We start from the raw sequence: 17,971 nt of genomic DNA, 5'->3' as shown, positions 1-17,971 counted from the left end.
CTAGTCTGTTCCGGCTGCTCTGACAAAATACCAAAGACTGGGGGCTTACAAACAACAGAAGTTTATTTCTCACAGTTCTGGAGACTGGAAGTCCAAAATTGGGGTGGCAGCATGGGTTGGGTGAAGGCCCTCTTCCAGGTTGCAGACTTGTCCTGTGTCTGCACATGGAAGAGGGGACTAGGGACCTCTGTGGGATCTCTTTTTTAAGGGCCCTGATTCCTTCATGAGGGCTCTAACCCCATGACCTAATCACCTCCTATCACCATTACATTGGGTGTTAGGATTCTAATGTAAATTTTAGGGTGGACGCAACCTTCAGACTATAGCGGCCCAGAGATCTGGGTTGTGGTTCACTCACTGATGCTTCGCTGGGGCTCCATGTTTCACCCCTGTTTTCCACACTGCAAGTGTCACTAGATACGCTAGGTCATAAGAACCAACATATGGCAGAGCGGCTCAATGGCAGATAGGAATTGCAGCAGAGCCTTTATTCACTCCAACTGCATTAAAAACTTGCAAATTTATGAGTCTCTCAGATAATGAGTTAGAGGGACACATTCAAAGCGGGCGTTTATGCATTGCCTTCTAAATGCACAAAGCCCGCTTTTTGGGGTCATAATCAGTAGAAGATACAATACCCTGTCTTTGACCTGGAGGCATAGCCCAACATGCTGTAGACCAGTGATCCCTAGAAACTTCATTGAGAACGAGTAGACCATGGATTTTTATGGGGTGTATCTGTCTCTCACATGTCTTACAAAGCCAAACTAAAGTGCTTCCTGCTACCAGTTCCTCAGATCCAGTCAGCCTCATGTCATCAAAGGGCTCGTGTGCAAGCACAAGTGTGACGTTGGTGGGACATCAAGATGCTGTAGATCTTTGCCAGCTGTTTGATGGCCAAGAGCAGGATCGTGAGCATGGCTCAAAGGCGAGGCCGTGAACTGTACTGTTTGCCCTGATGAGTGAAAAGCGAACACGTGCTGGCGGTTCTTCCAAATTCACACATAGAAGAAAGCCTTTGCCAGGTCAGTCGCAAGTAGCATGCCAGGGCGATGTTGATTTGCTTCAGAAGACGTACCAAACCTGAAATCGCAGCTGCAGTTGGAGTCACAACCTGTTTATATTTTGGATGATCTACACAGTCACTTTCTAAGATTCTTTACAGACCAGATAGGCAAATGGGGATATGGTAGATTTTATCACCCCTGCGCCTTTCAGTTTTTTTAATGTTGGTGTCAATTTCTATGATTTGGTTTTCTATCGATACAGGTTACTGTCTTGTTAGAGAGGGGACATGCCAGGGGCTTCTGTTTGTCCCTTTTTACCATAATGGCCCTCGCTGCACAGATCAGATAACCAATGTATGGATTCTGCTAGTTGCCAAGTATGTCTATTCCAGTTATACATTTAGGAACTGAAGAAATAAGCACGAAGTAGGTCTGTACATGTGGTGTGTCAATGTAATTTGAATTTGGGCCACAACTGACTATCACCTGACCATAACCCAAGGGACAGTAGCTTTAATTACAAACAGAAGTATTGGATGATGAGCTTGCTGAAGATCTCATATTTATTTATTATTAATATTTTATTTATTGAAGTAAAGTTGATTTGCAGTGTTTCAGGTATACAGCAAAATAGTTCAGTTATATATATGTATTTTTTCAGATTCTTTTTTGTTTTAAGTTATTACAAGATATTGAGTATAGTTCCCTGTGCTATACAGTAGGTCCCTGTTGTTTATCTGTTTTATACATGGTAGTCTGCATCTGTTATTCCCCAATTTATCCCTACCCCCCAAGATCCCATATTTAAGCTACAAATTTTTCCAGAAGGGAGAAAATACAGTTTAAGTTAAAGAATGTGCAGTAGACAGATAAAAATGGGTTTACATTGAAGTGAAGCAAAGAAAAGTATGGTTTTTTGATCTTCTGGAATAGTATGTGGCTCAACAAGGAACAATTCGTGAGGTGGTCCAGGGTGAATCCAAATGGGATAGATTAGCCACAATTGGCGTCTTAGGTCAGCATCATACTGCATGTGGGAAGATCTGCAATAGACGCAGACAGTGGAGCAGTCCATTGGTGGGTGCTGTGAGCCCAGAAGGACCTGAAGGGGAGGGAGGATGTCTCAGGGGTAGGAATGAGGGTGGAGCCAAGGGTGATGGCATCCTGGAGGAACCCGATTAAGTTAAAGCAAGGAGCGTGGCTTCTTCATTTTTAAAACCTATATAATGGATTTCTCACAATGTGAATGTGCCATTCTCCCCATAGGAGACGATTGGAGTCTTGTCTCCTAGTCACACCACTTCCGGGCAGCCTGTTCTTTGCTCTCAAGTTCCTTTCTGTTTCTCCTCTTCACCTGCACACTTATAACTCCTACTTGCCTGTCTTACTTCCCTCTCTCATCATTTATCTGTGCCACTACCAGATTCATATTTCTCAAATGTCACTTTCATCAGGTCATTACTTTGCTTTAAAAATTTTCCTTCCTGGACTTTCTGGGTGGCACAGTGGTTAAGAATCTGCCTGCCAATGCAGGAAACAGGACTCGAGCCCTGCTCCAGGAAGATCCCACATGCTGCAGAGCAGCTAAGTCCGTGCGCCACAACTATTGAGCCTGTGCTCTAGAGCCCGTGAGCCACAACTGTTGAGATCATGTGCCACAACTACTGAAGCCCACGCACCTAGAGCTTGGGCTCCACAACAAGAGAAGCCACTGCAGTGAAAAGCCCACGCACCAAAATGAAGAGTAGTCACCGCTCACCGCAACTGGAGAAAGCCCACGTACAGCAACGAAGACCCAAAGCAGCCAATGAATAAATTAACTAAAAAAAAAATTTCCTTCCTGCAGTCTCCCTGTGATCCCTCTCCTTTCAGTTACCATGGCCTTTGTGCCAGGTTTGCTGATACGAGGGTTGAGAAACGCACTGCTTTGAATCGGCTCCTAAGTCTGAACTTGTCTTGCTCCCCTGCCATTCGAAGCTTGGGGTGCTGCTGGGGTTCTCCCTGCTTCCCAGGCAGGTTTTTCCTTCATGTGAGCTTGGGCCTTCCCTCAGTCCACACATACCTGCACCTTCATCTTTAGGAAATTCTTTGAAGGTTCTGGCTGTGCATGGTACAATTTTCTGTTTTTCAGGATAGTGTGAATCTCCTGTGGGAATGTGAAAAAAAAAGGGGGGGAGGTAAAATGTTTGCACTCAGCTGGCTGACTTGAACCAGAGTGTACCTTTGTAGTTATAGGGCTCATGGGAGGAAGTTAGCATATGATCTTTGCTTTTTTCCCCATCTCAGTCTCTTCTTTGCTGATTCTCCCTCTTCTGCATCTTCCTGGGCCCTCTTTGTTTCTCTTACATTGCTATCCTTAGGTGATTTCATCTAATCCAGTGGCTTCACATACCATCTGTTTATTGATATGCACCTGTATGACCTCTCCACACTCCAGACTTATCTTTTTCTAAAAATAAATTTATTTATTTATTGCATTGGGTCTTTGTTGCTGTACATGGGCTTTCTCTAGTTGTGGTGAGCAGGGGCTACTCTTCATTGTGGTATGCAGGCTTCTCATTTTGGTGGCTTCTCTTGTTGCGGAGCACGGGCTCTAGGTGCACAGGCTTCAGTAGTTGTGGCACATGGGCTCAACAGTTGTGGCTCACTGGCTCTAGAGCACAGGCTCAGTAGTTGTGACGCATGGGCTTAGTTGCTCCGAGGCATATGGGATCTTCCTGGAGCAGGGATTGAACCTGTGTCCCCTGCATTGATGGGCGGATTCTTAACCACTGCACCACCTAGGAAGTCCAGGTTTATATTATCTTAACATATTCAATGGCATGTCCAAGAGGAATCTTCAAGTTGCCATGAATGAACCAAATCTGCTCCCTAAGTCCATCTCCACTCCTAGACTCCCCCATCTCAATAACACTTGCATTACTGTTCAGATTGTTGATCTTTTAAACTTGATACCCTTGTAGACCACTAAGAAATAACATTTGCAGTTCTGTTGTAGAGCAGTTGCAAAGTGTTTATGGACACTACAGTCAAACGTTTCCACATTTTATTTCCTTCATAGAATGTGAATTCTTTTAGTAACTATTGTTCCCCTGTCAGTGATGTCAATTTATTTTACTGTAACCTGTGCGAACACATGCTGTAACGGGAGGGCATTGGGAGGGCATGAGGAAGTGGAGCATCATTCTAGAACGAGTGTGATGTTGTTGTGGGTCCCATCAGTCTTTTATTTCTCCCAGCAGAGGTAATAGATGTTTCTTGTGTGTTCACAGTCTGTACTAGTGGCTGAAAAGTGAGTAGTTTTTGCCTTAAAGAAAAGGTATTTCATACTACTGTGATTAAGTAGCACTTTATTAAATTTTGTAATAGATAATTTACATTTTAGAAAAAATTGATTTCTTAGAGGCAAGTATGAATTTACTTTTTCTACTCTGAATTTTGATGGGATTGCTTTTGTATTCTCTGATTTCCAAAAGATAGACATTTCTATTTTCTCTGCCCTCTGTTTCTGGGATCCCTGTCATTTATATGCAGGATTTCCTGAAACAGGGAAAGAAACCCCCCTTTGAATCATCTCAGTCTCTGGTTGGATTAAGGTGATCCAGGGTTATACGTAAATGGTGTCTTGAGGAGTCTAACCCTAGGCCTCAAAATATTTTTCCACTGTTCACAGACTGTATATACAGAGTCTAGCACTCATCAGAAAGTAATCAGGCCTATGAGGTTACAATGGAATTAATCAGATATAGACCTTAAAATAACTATGATCAGTATATTCAAAGAATTTGGAAGATGGAGAGTTTCAGTAGAGAATTAGAACAATGAAAACAAAATGGATGTTCAGTAGCTGAAATGAGGAACTCGGTGGATTGGGTTACCTGCAGATTAGAGAATTAATATACTGTGCTCAAGTAATCTGGGATCAATGGAGAGAGACAAAAGGGTGGAAAATATGGAGACGGGCAGAAGAGACATAGAAGAAAACAGTGGGGAAATGATGGCTTTTTACAATAAATGGTGCTGGATCATTTTGGCATCAGTATAAGAAAAAACCCCTTTATCTCTAAATTATACTGTGCAAAGAAGTTAATTCATGCAGATTGCACATTCATATGGAAAAAGATAAAACAATAAAATCTTCAGTAGATAAAACACATGAAAATTTCTTCATTATCTTGGAGTAGACCAAGATTTTTTAGCGGGACACAAGAACACTGTCATAAAGGAAAGTTTTGATGAATTGGATTACCTTAAAATTAAGAACTCCTCTTCATCAAAAGGCATCACTAAGAAAGTAACAAGACAAGCCATAGGGTAGGGAAAAGGATCTGCTATACATATAATTGACGTGGGTTTTTAAATATATAAAGAACTGAAGGGCAGATAAGCCAATAGGAAAATGAGCGCAGACTTGAATGGGAACTTTACAAAACTGGTTGTCTTCAAATGGCCAGTTAACACGTGAGAAGACCTTAATCATCATCAGGAAAATCCACTTTGGTCACAGTGAGATACCAACGGATGCCAACCAGAATGGCTATAACGAAAAAGCCTGATAATGCAGAATTGTGGCAAGGAGGTAGAGAAGCCGGAATTCTTAGACCTGCCTGTTGCAGTGTCAAATGGCTTCATCACTTTGGGAAACGGATCATCAGCAAGGCCTATGAATCTGAAGCTAGACATGTCTTATGATCCAGCAATTCCACTTCCAAGTATATATCCAACAGAAATGTTTCTTTGCATTCAGTGTAAGAGGTTCTTGGCAGTATTCGTAAATTGTAACAGCCCAAATGTCCATCAACAGTAAAATGAATACATTCTGGTATATTCACACACTGGAATACTACACAGCAATGAAAAAGAATGTGGATGAATATCTGCAAATATAATGTCAAACAAAAGAAGGCATGCTCTCAGATAACTGGTAATATTTAGTCTGATGGTTGAAGGGTTGAGGGAGTGACAATCTGTTCCAGAAGTTCTCAGTGCATGGGCAGATTTTGTTGACTTTGAGCTTCACACCAAGATCATCTGGGTGGACATTTTGACATGAACTTTAGCATCAGTGTCACTAGGGTGTTTCTCTTGGGCCAGTTAGTTTTACCAAAATACCTTCCAGGTGTCAGCCTGGAAGGCAGGGACCTGGCTGCCTGGGTCTGGGGAGCCCCCCTGGGGAAGGGGGCTGGAAGTCCCAGTATTCGCTGGGCAGGAATTTTCCTGTGGTGTTTGGTGGCCCCCTCTTTTTTTTTGGTCTGAGCCGTGCAGCCCATGGAATCTTAGTTTCTGAACCAGGGATTAAACTTGTGCCCTCTGCCGTGAAAACTCAGTCTTAACCACTGAACTGCCGGAGAATTCTCCTGGGGGCCCCCTCTCCGACTTGGTTTGCTTTCTCCTAGTCTAGAAACTATGTTTTACTTTCTCTAGAGAGTAAATCTCCAGACTTCCACCCGTGTGCAAATCTGGCAGCAGCCACCGAGATTCATTGGGTGGAGGAGATAATCTACAAATCACACTGCTTGGGTTTTTTTTGGTTTTTTTGGTTTTTTTTAAGCTCTCTATTGGAATATAATTGCTTTAGACTGTTGTGCCAGTTTTTGCTCTACAACAAAGTGAATCAGCTGTATTTATACACATATCCCCATATCCCTTTGCTCCCATGACTCCCTCCCACCCTCCCTATCCCACCCCTCTAAGTCATCACCCATCATCGAGTTGATCTCCCTGTGTTATGCAGCAGCTTCCCACTAGCTATCTGTTTCACATTTGGTAGTGTATGTATGTGAATGCCACTCTCTCACTTTGTCCCAGCTTCCCTTTTGCCCCCTACCCTGTGTCCTCAAGTCTCTTCTCTATATCTGCATCTTTATTCTTGCTCTGTCACTGGGTTCATCAGTACCATTTTTTTAGATTCCATATATGGTTAGCATACGGTATTTGTTTTTTTGGCTTACTTCACTCTGTATGACAGACGCTAGGTCCATCCACCTCCCTAAAATAACTTAATTTCAATCAGATTTTGCCAAATATTTCTACTTTTGCTCCTTTTCCTTCACCTTTAGTTTTAGAAGTACCTTTCCTGCATGGTACCAGGGCAAGTGATTATCTACTTGGAAACACAATGGAATTAGATTCCTTCTGAAATCCATATGATAAATCAGTTTCTGATGGATTGAAGACTTTAGTGTGGAAGACACTTAAAGGAGAGGAAAGAGAAAGAAGGAAAAAGAAGGAAGGGGAAGAGGGATAGTTCTGAATCGTATAAATAATGCCTCCAAGCCAGTAAGAAAAATCAGTAAGCCATGGGATAATGTGCAAATGACCTGAACAGGCATTGCACAGAGAGAAAATGTGAACAACAAAGAAATATCAAAATATGCTTACCATATTAATAATTCCTAGAGTTTACATTAATGCCACAGATATAAGTGAGGAAAGATTTGATGCTACTAGATATTGGTGAGGAGGTAACTCAGGGGCACTTGTACACTGCTGGTGGGAGTAACTGGGACAACCATTTTGGAAAAATGTTTGGCAGTGTTGTGAAGTAGGACATTTGAGGTTCCATTTCTTTTCTTTTTTTTTTTAATTGAAGTAGAGTTGATTTACAGTGTTGTTAGTTTCAGGTGTACAGCAAAGTGAGTTATATATGTGTATATATATCTATAGTTTTTCAATTTTTTCCCACTATAGTTTATTACAAGATACTGAATATAGTTCCCTGTGCTATACAATAAGTCCTTGCTGTTTATTTTATATATAGTAGTGTGTATTTGTTAATCTTATACTCCCCATTTATCCCTCCCTCCCCTTCCACCTTTGGTAACTGTAAGTTTGTTCTCTCTGTCTGTGAGTCTGTTTCTGTTTTGTAAATAAGTTCATTTGTACTATTTTTTAGATTTCACGTATAGGTGATATCATATTTGTCTTTGTCTGTCTGACTTTGGGAATTAGAGAGTAGGATGAGAAGCAGAGCTAGCCTTCCCTGAGAATTTTCTCTTAAGATCTGTTCACTCTAGAAAGCAGTATCTTCATTTTGGTGCTGGTAAGAATTCATTTTAATAATTCATAGCAACAGTTATTATTGATAATAGCAACTACCATTTCTTGAGTATTTACCTTGTGTTATGCCTCAGACTACTTTCTCATTTAATCTTCACAGCAGTCCTACAAGGCAGGCATTGCTATCCCATTTATAATGAGAAAAACTGAAGCTTTAATGAGATTAAGAAATTTGTTCAAGATCACGCTGTTAGAAAGTGTGAGGGCTGGGAATTATAGCCAGATGTGTGGAAATCTCTGTCAATATTATCAAGTTAAAAGAATGACCCTACTGAAGGCAGGAGAAAAATAATCTAGAAACTATAATGGGCCGCAGGCCGTAATAAAGTTTTGGGGTACTGGTGTGGTATTGCTGTTGATTTACCTCTTTTTTAAAGTCAGCCTTACTCTCGGCACAGTGAGAAGATGGAGGTCTATAGCTCTCACAGAAAGGGGTAGTCTTTCTGGGCACTCAACATTTGTCACCTGGTAGCATATCCTGTGTAATTGAGCGTTACATCACCTAAAAATTTTTCTTAAAAAATTGATTGTGTAGAACAGTGATACTACTTTATGTTTTCAGAACATTTTAACTTAAGTTTTGAACAGATAACTCCTACTCATGGTTCATAAACCAAAAAATTCAAAAAGTAAGAAATTACCACCTCATGCTCCATAGCCCCAGATCACCGTCATACAGAATTAGACATTATTATCACTTGCTTACGCATCCTTCCGGAATTTTTTTTTAATCCAAGCAAAAATGAATATAGATTATTTTCTTCTCTTGTTATACAAAAGCATACTATTCTGAACTTTGCTTGTTTTACTTAACATATCTTGTGGTTTTTTTCCAGAATATGTGTAGAGCTTCCTCATTTTTTTTGATAGCTACATTTGTGATGGTGGACCATATTTTATCTAACCAGTCCTCTTTTGCTGGACAATTTCCATCTCAAATTTTTTCTGTGTGTCATATGTGTGCAAGTATCAGGTTGGCCAGAAAGTTCATTTTGGTTTTTCCGTACCATCTTACAAAAAACCAGAATGAACTTTTTGGCCAACCTGATGTATCTATAGAATGATTTCTTTCTAGAGGCGGAATTATGTACTAGATTTTAAATTTTAAAGATACTGCCAACCTACTCTTCATGGGATTTATACCAAGTTGCATTCCCCTCAGCAGTGTATTAGAGTGTTGTTATCCTCAGAGTCTTGTAGTCTTTGGTACCAAACTCTCTTAAGTTTTGGCCATCTGAGGGGTAAAAAACTATTTGTATGTCATGTTAACATCTGTATCTTTCATTATGGGCAAAGTGGAGCATCTTTTTGCTTGGGCCATTTGTATTTTCTTTATACTGCCTTTTCTAATTCTGTTCTTTTTTCTCTTGGTTTGTTAGTCTTTTTTCTAATTGATATCTGGGAGGAATATATGTGTAAGTAAATATGAGTGTGTGTATACGTATAATATTAGCCTTTTGTAATAGGAATTGAAAATATTTTTTTCCCAGTTTGTCTTAAAATCTTTTTGGCTTTATTGAGCTATAATTGACATATAAGATTGTAAAATATTTAAAGTGTACATCATGGTGCTTTGATACATACGTACATTGTGAAAGGATCCCCCCATCTAGTTAACACATCCGTCATTTCACATATTTTTTGTTTTTGTGTTTGGTGAGAACATTTAAGTTTTACTCTTAGCAAATTTGAACCCTATAATACAGTGTTCTCGACTGTAGTCACTGGGTTTTACATTCAACCCTCAGACCTTATTCACCTTGTAGCTTAAAGTTTTGTATCCTTATACCAGCTTCTCACTATTTAGCCCATGCCCAGTCCCTGGCAACCACTTTTCTATTCTCAGTTTTCTATGAGTTTGATTTTTTTTTTTTTTTTTTTTTTTAGATTCCATGTATAAGTAATACCATGCATTGTTTATCTTTCTCTGTCTGGCTTATTTTAACTTAGCATAATGTCCTTAAGTCCCATCCTTGTGTTGCAAAGAAATGATAATTCCATTGCATGTGTAACCACATCTTTTTTATCCATTTATCTATTGATGACCAAATGGGGGAAGTATTTTTCCCCAATTTATTTGTCTCTTGGTTTTGCTCATGGTATCTTTTCCCAAGCAGAAGTTTTTTTTTTTTTTTTTTTTTACTTCTTATGTAATCCAGCAGTATAGTCATACAGTAGAATTAAGAAAAAGGCTTTGGGAAAAATAAGGACCAAGGAATTGATGTAGAGAACTAGGTAAAGTCTCACAGCAATTTCAACAGCGATATGTATCTATTCAGCTAATATTTATTGTGCCCTTATTTCGTGTCAGGAATAATGCCCAAAAGTGGAATGATGTTGCGGTGAGCAAAATCAGATAGTCCTTGCCCTTGGCTATTTTTAAATTTACTGGAATGACAAATGTTATCAGATAATAAAAAAATATATTAAGAAATTGCAGTTGGGTAAGGGCCTTAATGCCATGAGACAATGTCATAGATATAATTTAAGGAAGTCAGGGAAAACTGCAGTGAATTATGAAATATGTATGGGAGTTCATTGGCAAGGAGGGGAGAGAAAAGCCATGCAGGCAGAGAGGCAATACACTGTTGCTGGGGGAGGTGCTGAGTTTGCGGCACTGTAAGAAGAACAGTAGGACTGCAGGGGAGAGAAAGCAAATGGAAGCTGGAGAGAGAGTTGGGGGCCGGACCCTGTGGGCCTTGTGAGTTATGATGAGGAGCGCTAAGAACTCCCATGTTATGGAGAGTGGGATTCCACTGAAGGGTTTTCAACATGGGAGCAAGGTGGTGGACAAGATCAGTTTAGATGTAAGGAGTGAAAGGGTTAGAGTCGAAGCAGGTGGAACAGCTAGGAGGCTATGGTTGTAGTCCGGGCGAAGGGAATTTGGAAGCTTGCATTTGGTGAGGAGTGGAAATGTGTAACGGTTTGAGGAGTGTTTAATGACTGAGTTGGTGTGGGAAGTAAGAGAAAGGCAGGTGAAAATGATGACTCCTGGGTGTATGGCTGGTAGAGAGTGATGCTGTACAGTGGAAGATTATATTCTGAAAGCCAGCCAGTTTTGTTGGGATGATAATGGTGTTTATCTGGTACATGTAGAGTTAGAAATGGCTGAGACAAGCGAAAGCAGATGTCAAGTCAAGTCAGCAGTTGAATATATAGATCTGTAGCTTGAGAGACCAGGTTTGGGCTGTATATGTGTGATTGGAAAATGTCTGTGTATATAGGTGGTAAATTAAATCATTGGTGGAGATGAGATAGCCTGGGTCAGATGGGTAGAAAGAGAAGAGTAGTGGACCCGAAACTTAGTTTTGATAAACTTGAGCATTTAGGAGCGTGAACTGACAAAAGACACAGAGAAGGAACAACTAAAGGAACCAGAGAAGAAAACTATACATGTAAATGCTGTCATGATGTATAGAGGAGTAGGAGGAGTGGCAGCAGTATTGAGTGCTACTGAATTGTTGAGACAGGTGAAGGCAGACAGGTGTCCATTGGCTGTGATGTCATGGAGATTGTTGGTGACCTTAGAGCAAGTGATAGGAGTGAGAGCAGATTGTGGTGGGTTGAGGAAGTTAGGAGGAACAGTGGAAATACTAGGTGTAGATTTCTCTTTTAAGAGATTTCTCTTTTGAATGAGAAAGGGAAGAGAGAGGCAGCTGGGCAGTTGCTAGGGGACACGAAAATCGTTTTGTTAAATGGGAGAGAGAATATATAAAAGGGAAAATGAGTAATTGGTGGTTTTAAAGTTCTGAGAAAGTGAAAGGGAATGTGGTCTAAAGCACAGTTGGAAGGAGAGAGAGATCCACCTATGTGAAGGGAGGAAAGGAGGGTGGGATAGGACACATGGTAAGTTGAGAATTAGGAAGAAGAGTTTCTTTGTGATGCTCTCTATTTTCTCTGTACAGTAGGAGGCAAAATCACTCACTGAGAGTCTCATGAGAGGATGGAAATTTCAGGGTTTAAAGGGAAGGAAAATTTAAAGATAGACTGGAAATAAGTTGACCGGTGAAATGTAGTTGGGTTGCTGTTGCCATTGAGTATTGGCGTCATGTATTTACAGTGGAGTGAATCTGCCCCATGTTTAACTTCAGCATCCTCTCTGCAGATGTACAGAAAGTAGATCATTGGATTCATCCAGATCATTTGGCTGCATAGGTTCAAAGAAGAGAAAGAGGGCAAGAGTGTAATGAAATGATAGATAGTGGGATGTTATCGAAGCAGGAAGTAAGTGAAGAAAAGAAAGTGCTGATGGATTGGGAGAAGATGTCATGGATTCAACTAGTGGAAGTTCCTAGGAGGCTGAGGAACTGTCACAGTGGAAGAACGTACAAGTAGGAATAAGAGCAGATTATGGTTAGAGGGGTGTTTGAAATACCTAGCTTGGAGGGGATGTAGTTAAATGCCAGAATCATTTAACACTGGAAAAGCTGTTCAGCAGATGGTGAGATTGGGCAGGGAGCCATCAGGCAACCCATCTTGGGGAACAGAAAATGATGATAGTATTTTCTGGTCCTGCTCCCTAGATTGGGCTGATGGAACAGGTGTCAGCTAATCAAGAGATTCTTGGAGTCACTGCTGTTCCCTTGGAAGCTCCAGGCCACAGTGATAGTGTGTCCTGCTGCAGATTCCTGGGAGCCCCAGGCTGACTGGCTGTCCAGGCTGGTTGCATTCATTTTATCACATCTTATATCACATCTTACATGAAGTTTTTGGATTCCATTTATCATGAAATAGGGTATCATTCCTCTGATTTACTCATTATCAAGAAGTTCTGTGCGCTAAGGTCTTTAGGTCATATTGATACATTTCTGCTGATTCATCAGTATTTCCTCTGCATTTTGACCATTGTCATGTATTTGTCAGAATGTGACTAGGGCTGTAATCAGTGACTAAAACAGAGATGCTAACTGGCTTTCATGGAATTTAAACTTTGATTTGGTTTCATTCCCAGGTGTTTACTAATAAGGCTCTAAATAATAGCAAGCAGAGAGGCAAAAGGATGTACAAATCTAAGAGAACCACAAACATGCTAAATGTTAGGATTTCCGTCTACTTTACGTATATGTATTGTATAGGACCACCTCTTTCCAGTTTATAGTGGATTGGAAGTTCCGGGAAGTAGCAGTTGGGAAGGATGACTGATTGCAACAGAGTTGGAGAGATGGATGATGGCAAGGGAGTCCAGTAAGGGAGATGGCTGTAACGGGGCCTTTGCAGGATGAAATCAGTGAATTCTTTGCCCTTTAGTGAGTTGTGAGGACTAGGAACTTGGGAAGTGGGTCCAGCAAAGGGAAGGAAACGTGGGCCTAAAACTTTTCAACAATACCCTGAGTATTCAGAGTAATGGTTCAGTACGTCCCCTAGTTCTGGGTTGGAGGCAGTTGGTTCAGAAATTGATGTTTAACGAATGCCAGTGGTTTGAAGAAGAAATAAGTTTACTGAGACAGATATCATAAAACCAGTGGACAAAAGGGCATGTGAAATCCAGATGTTCAGATAGTGTCTGCTATCTATATCACCCAGTGCTATAGAAACTTTTTATTTGGATTTATATACACAACTTAGTGAAAGAACTGGAATTTGTGTGATTTGCCTGGGGTTCGGAGCAAGTTTAAGACTAACGACCAACAAAAGTGCAGACAACTTGTGGCTCTGCTTTGAATCTTCAAAACACCAAAGCCCTCTTCTCTCCAGATGCCTTTGTTTGCCTTTCATCTGTCATCTGAAGAATGTGGTTTCTTTTCATGGGCCAAAGGCAGATGAAGTCAGGGCATTGTTTTGTAATACATTGGCAGAGATATTCAAAGTTGCCTTATTTTCTCTCTGCATAAATGCTTCCATTTTTCTAAGGCAAAAATAGACTTTGCCTGACAAGTTGCTACAAATCTAAATGTCAACATGATGGGGACTGTGCCCCCTGGAAACACTTGCCTTGATGGCATTTTCGGGCAGATGCTATCAACTGTTTTATCACGAGAGGTAATCTTTGGCACTTTGCTATGTGTAGACTGGTGATGTACATCGAGAGAGACAGCAGAAAGACCACTCCAGGCAAGCAGCAGCAAAGCGGCAATGAGTACCTGTCCAAATGCCTGGACCTGCTCATCCGTCACATCGTGCAGGAACTGCCACGAATCCTAGGTAAATTGGAGTCTCATCCTCAGGCCCCTTGCTGCTTACCTTTCTGCGACTTGGCTTTTAGGCATCACTTCTTCTTTTGTTCTTGCTGGTCTGTTTTTGCAGGCGAGTGCAATGACACTTTCTCTTGAATGCGTAGTTTCACAATTTCAGTGTGCCTTGTCAGTTTTCATAATTATTTTGTATCAGCGACACGACTGAGGCGATGAGCAGACTAAGGGTTACACTGAGGTGTCATCTAGCAGCTTTGGAAACTAGAAGGAAAGCATTTTAATTGCTTAAAATTGGACTTAGGCTATTATTTTAGGTAACTTTTCTCAAGATTTTTCTCTGCATAATTCTGAAGAAAAAAATTTTCCTTCAGGTTATAGCCACAAATTTATTTTTTGTTAACATAATTAAAAAATGCATAGGCATTAACATTTAATTTTAAAGAATTTTGATATTACAGTTCAAAGTTTAAAAATTTCTTTGGTTTGAAAAATTTAAGATGAAAATAATAATGATTTGCAAAAGATGTTTATTACAGCTAACAAAATCTGTTATTCCATTGTTATTTACAGACATGAAAGTAATCTAAGGAATGCGTACATTTAGTTTAAATTTCATTCCATGCCTTTCCAGCAGATGTAGCTATAAACCAGAAATGTTTAAAATGTTAAATTTGATCCAATCCATTATGGTAACAGATAGACTAAAAAAAAAGATAGACTATGGTAAAAGACAGACTAAATAGACTCAGAAATTCAGAATATTGAATCAAAGTAATGAAAATATCTTCACTGCTGATCGATCGTAACTTTTTGCTCCTTACTAATACTGTGGGAGATTTTTGACTATCAACGAATGAAAACAGAGCATTTCAAAATTTATCTGGATTGTAACCTTTTTAAAATCTCCAAGCCAAAGGCCACCATCTGGTCAATTGGTAGTTGAGTTTCTTATTGCCTGACTCATTCTGTCTTAGGAGATGATGATGAGATTCAGATGTCCCACAGGGCAAGTTTTATTTATTATTGGACTTGCCATCCAATGAGAAGTTTTAGGAATTGATCTCGTATACTAACATCCTATTCTATTATTAAAAAATTCTTATCTATTATCTATTCACCGGTAATTTAAAAATTTTTCCTGTTTACAAAAGTAATGAGTGCTCATGATTGAAATTTGGAAAGTACGAAAAAAAAAAAGGTAGAAGAATCATTTCTAAATTCTACTTTAAATTTCTAGATGAGAGATCAATTTTATATTTATCCTGTCCCCAGAGGCCACCACTTTTCTGTTGTAATGTCAAGAGTTGTGAATAAAATGACGCAGCTTCTACCTACTTCTTTTATTTGGAGATTAACTGCCATTAGTGTTCAGTCAACCACCAGCTGCCAGCCTAAGGATTTGTGGTCTCTCACCTCACGCGTACTCTGGGATGTGTTTCACAGGTGACATTCTGCATGCCTTGGCTAACGTTTCTGGTCGTAAACACCCATCCACCGTTCAAGCGAAGCAGCTGAAGATGTGTCTCCCACTCATGCCTGTAGTGCTGCACCTCGTCACGTCTCAGGTATCATCTTGTTTGGGAAAAAATTATATATCAATGTGACTCCCTCCTTTGTAAACTGGAGCTGAGAAACATCAACTCAGACAAAACATTTTCATTTCTTTCTTGTACGTGGCTTTCAGGATTTAATCTGTGGAAACTCTCATCACACAGGTATTTCGACCTCAAGTTGTAACAGAAGAGTTCCTTTTCAGTTACGGAACTATTCTTGTGAGTAACGCTGAATTTTTCACATTCCTTATAAAAATGTGGCTGTCTCTACTGTTTGCGGAATTTGGTGTCAGAATGAGGTAATTTGAAAATCTTAGTGGTATTTATTTGTCTCTAGGGAAGTGACCTTTTTATATTTTTATCTGTTGACTGTAATAAAATTTGACATTTGGGGGAAAATACATTCTCTCCTGATAATGCATTTTTTCAGAGACAGACCCAAGTAGGGTGAACAAGTCCTTAGAAGACGTTTTCATAGGTTTTAGTATTAAACATCATGAAAAAAATTAAAATAATAAAATTGGTAAAAATGGAATTCTGGAAATATGGTATCATCATTTACTTTGCCTAACATTGTTCAGTTATGTGCAGTATCTCTTTTTGTGATGGCATTTCTAAGTCGAGCTCGGTTTAACCTTGCCTTTAATTTAATTTTGATGAGATGAGTAGCAATGAAAAACAAATCATCATATTGTCTTTCACTTCGATTTTTGTTCACAAAAAATAGACTTTTGTTCAGGTTGTGGCTCGTGAATTATGTTATCTTTTTCCCTTGCCTGGAATAGTTACAGTATATACTGTTGATAAAATGGGGAGCTGTACAAAGGGAAAACCAAGACATTTGTCACACAATGTCTTCGGTCTTACTTGGATATTAATGATAAATACTGAACTGAGATTTTCAAAATGCCTTATCATATAGGTATCTAGTTAAAATGTAGTAAACATCTCAATTTTATTGCTTGTTTAGAATAAAAGAAAAGATTGCTACCCACAAGTAAGAGTATAGTTTTCTAGACGGTTCATCATATGGTGAAATATGATGCTTTTAAGGATGAATGTTGAGTAGGGAGGTCACTGACTTTTGCAAGCAGTGTGTTTAGTCAGTGCAACAGGGGTCCTTCTGTACTTAATTTCAAATTGTTATCCTTGTATCCTGAATTCTACAAAGTACATAATTTTGGTAGCTCATTCATGAATTTGAAAATTGTTAGAATTTTGTCTGCTGCCTCCTTTAATTTGCTTGTTAACTTTTTTAAGGACAATATGGGCATCATTTTTAGCAGAACTATAATTGTATGTTTATAACTCATTGCACTGACATACTGAGGCCTGAAAATAGTAATTTTGCCCCTGCAGAACTGGAATATTTTGGCACCGCGTTGGTTTGGGATAGGTATAATTGTCCTGTGTTCATTCTCTTACTTTTTCTCACGTATAGTACTTTTCTCTGCCTACATTAACTGCGTACAGTTTAGGTTTTCAAGGAACTATCACGTGTCTCCAATAGAAAAGTCTTTGTGGACTTTCAGGAGTTACAGATTTGACTTTTAGGGAGACCTCACCTGCTCCACGTAACTCATCTGCTTCCACTGAGGAAGGGTCTCCTCAGCTTCTTCTCCCAGGAGTGGGTGTACCCTTTGCAGGTTGGGGGTGTTCTGTAGGGCTCTGTGAGGGTTTTCTTAACACAGGCACTTTCAGGGAATGGAAAACAACTCGCCTGGTGCAAAGGTAACTGTGATCCTGAAAATTCTTTGGCAGTCTTTTCCCCGATAATGTCGCTCAAGTACTGGGAGTTTACACACAATGGAAAAGGTCTTTTGGTTCTCTTCGGGCCATTTTCCTAGTTTGAGTCATGGCCATCTCAGAATTCTGTTGTTATTTTTCTTATCGCATCTATTATTCGACCTTAGCTGTGTGTCCATCTTTCTTTACTCAATGTTGTTGGCACTGATGAGACATTAGAGACAAGTATTGACTAAAGTCAAGGACTTGGATTTAGTTATCCACCCAGTTGTGGTGCACGTTACTATTGAATTGTTGAGAGTTGAATGTTGCCTCTGTGAGTTGATTCACAATCTATCCAGAAGATGCCACAAATACTGTGGAAGTCACAGTGCCCTTCTGGTGCCAGAAGCACAGTCAACTCCTCTGGGCACCTATAGCCCCTTAGAAGTTCACAGTGCAGATCTGCACGTTAAAGCTTCTTCAGGTTTTTGCT

General features: G+C 39.8%; 1 protein-coding gene across 11 annotated transcripts in view; it reads left to right on the top strand.

Annotated features, from left to right (window-relative positions):
• The window catches only part of ULK4 (unc-51 like kinase 4), a 559,288-nt gene that overhangs the window by 150,668 nt on the left and 390,649 nt on the right, over positions 1-17,971 (top strand). For all 11 annotated transcript variants that reach the window (XR_009048679.1, XR_009048678.1, XR_009048680.1 and 8 more), the window contains 3 exons: positions 14,074-14,207; positions 15,641-15,762; positions 15,913-15,969. Coding sequence is in view for 8 of the 11 variants with exons in the window: in XM_057704482.1 (XP_057560465.1) it covers positions 14,074-14,207; positions 15,641-15,762; positions 15,913-15,969 (313 nt within the window). In the remaining 3 variants the exon portion in view is untranslated. The remainder of the gene's footprint in view (positions 1-14,073; positions 14,208-15,640; positions 15,763-15,912; positions 15,970-17,971) is intronic.

This window comes from Hippopotamus amphibius, chromosome 13 (assembly GCF_030028045.1).
Source record: "Hippopotamus amphibius kiboko isolate mHipAmp2 chromosome 13, mHipAmp2.hap2, whole genome shotgun sequence".
NCBI lineage: Eukaryota > Metazoa > Chordata > Mammalia > Artiodactyla > Hippopotamidae > Hippopotamus > Hippopotamus amphibius.
The sequence above is the reverse complement of the archived record's forward strand: the minus strand, read 5'-3'. Positions and strand labels throughout refer to the sequence as shown.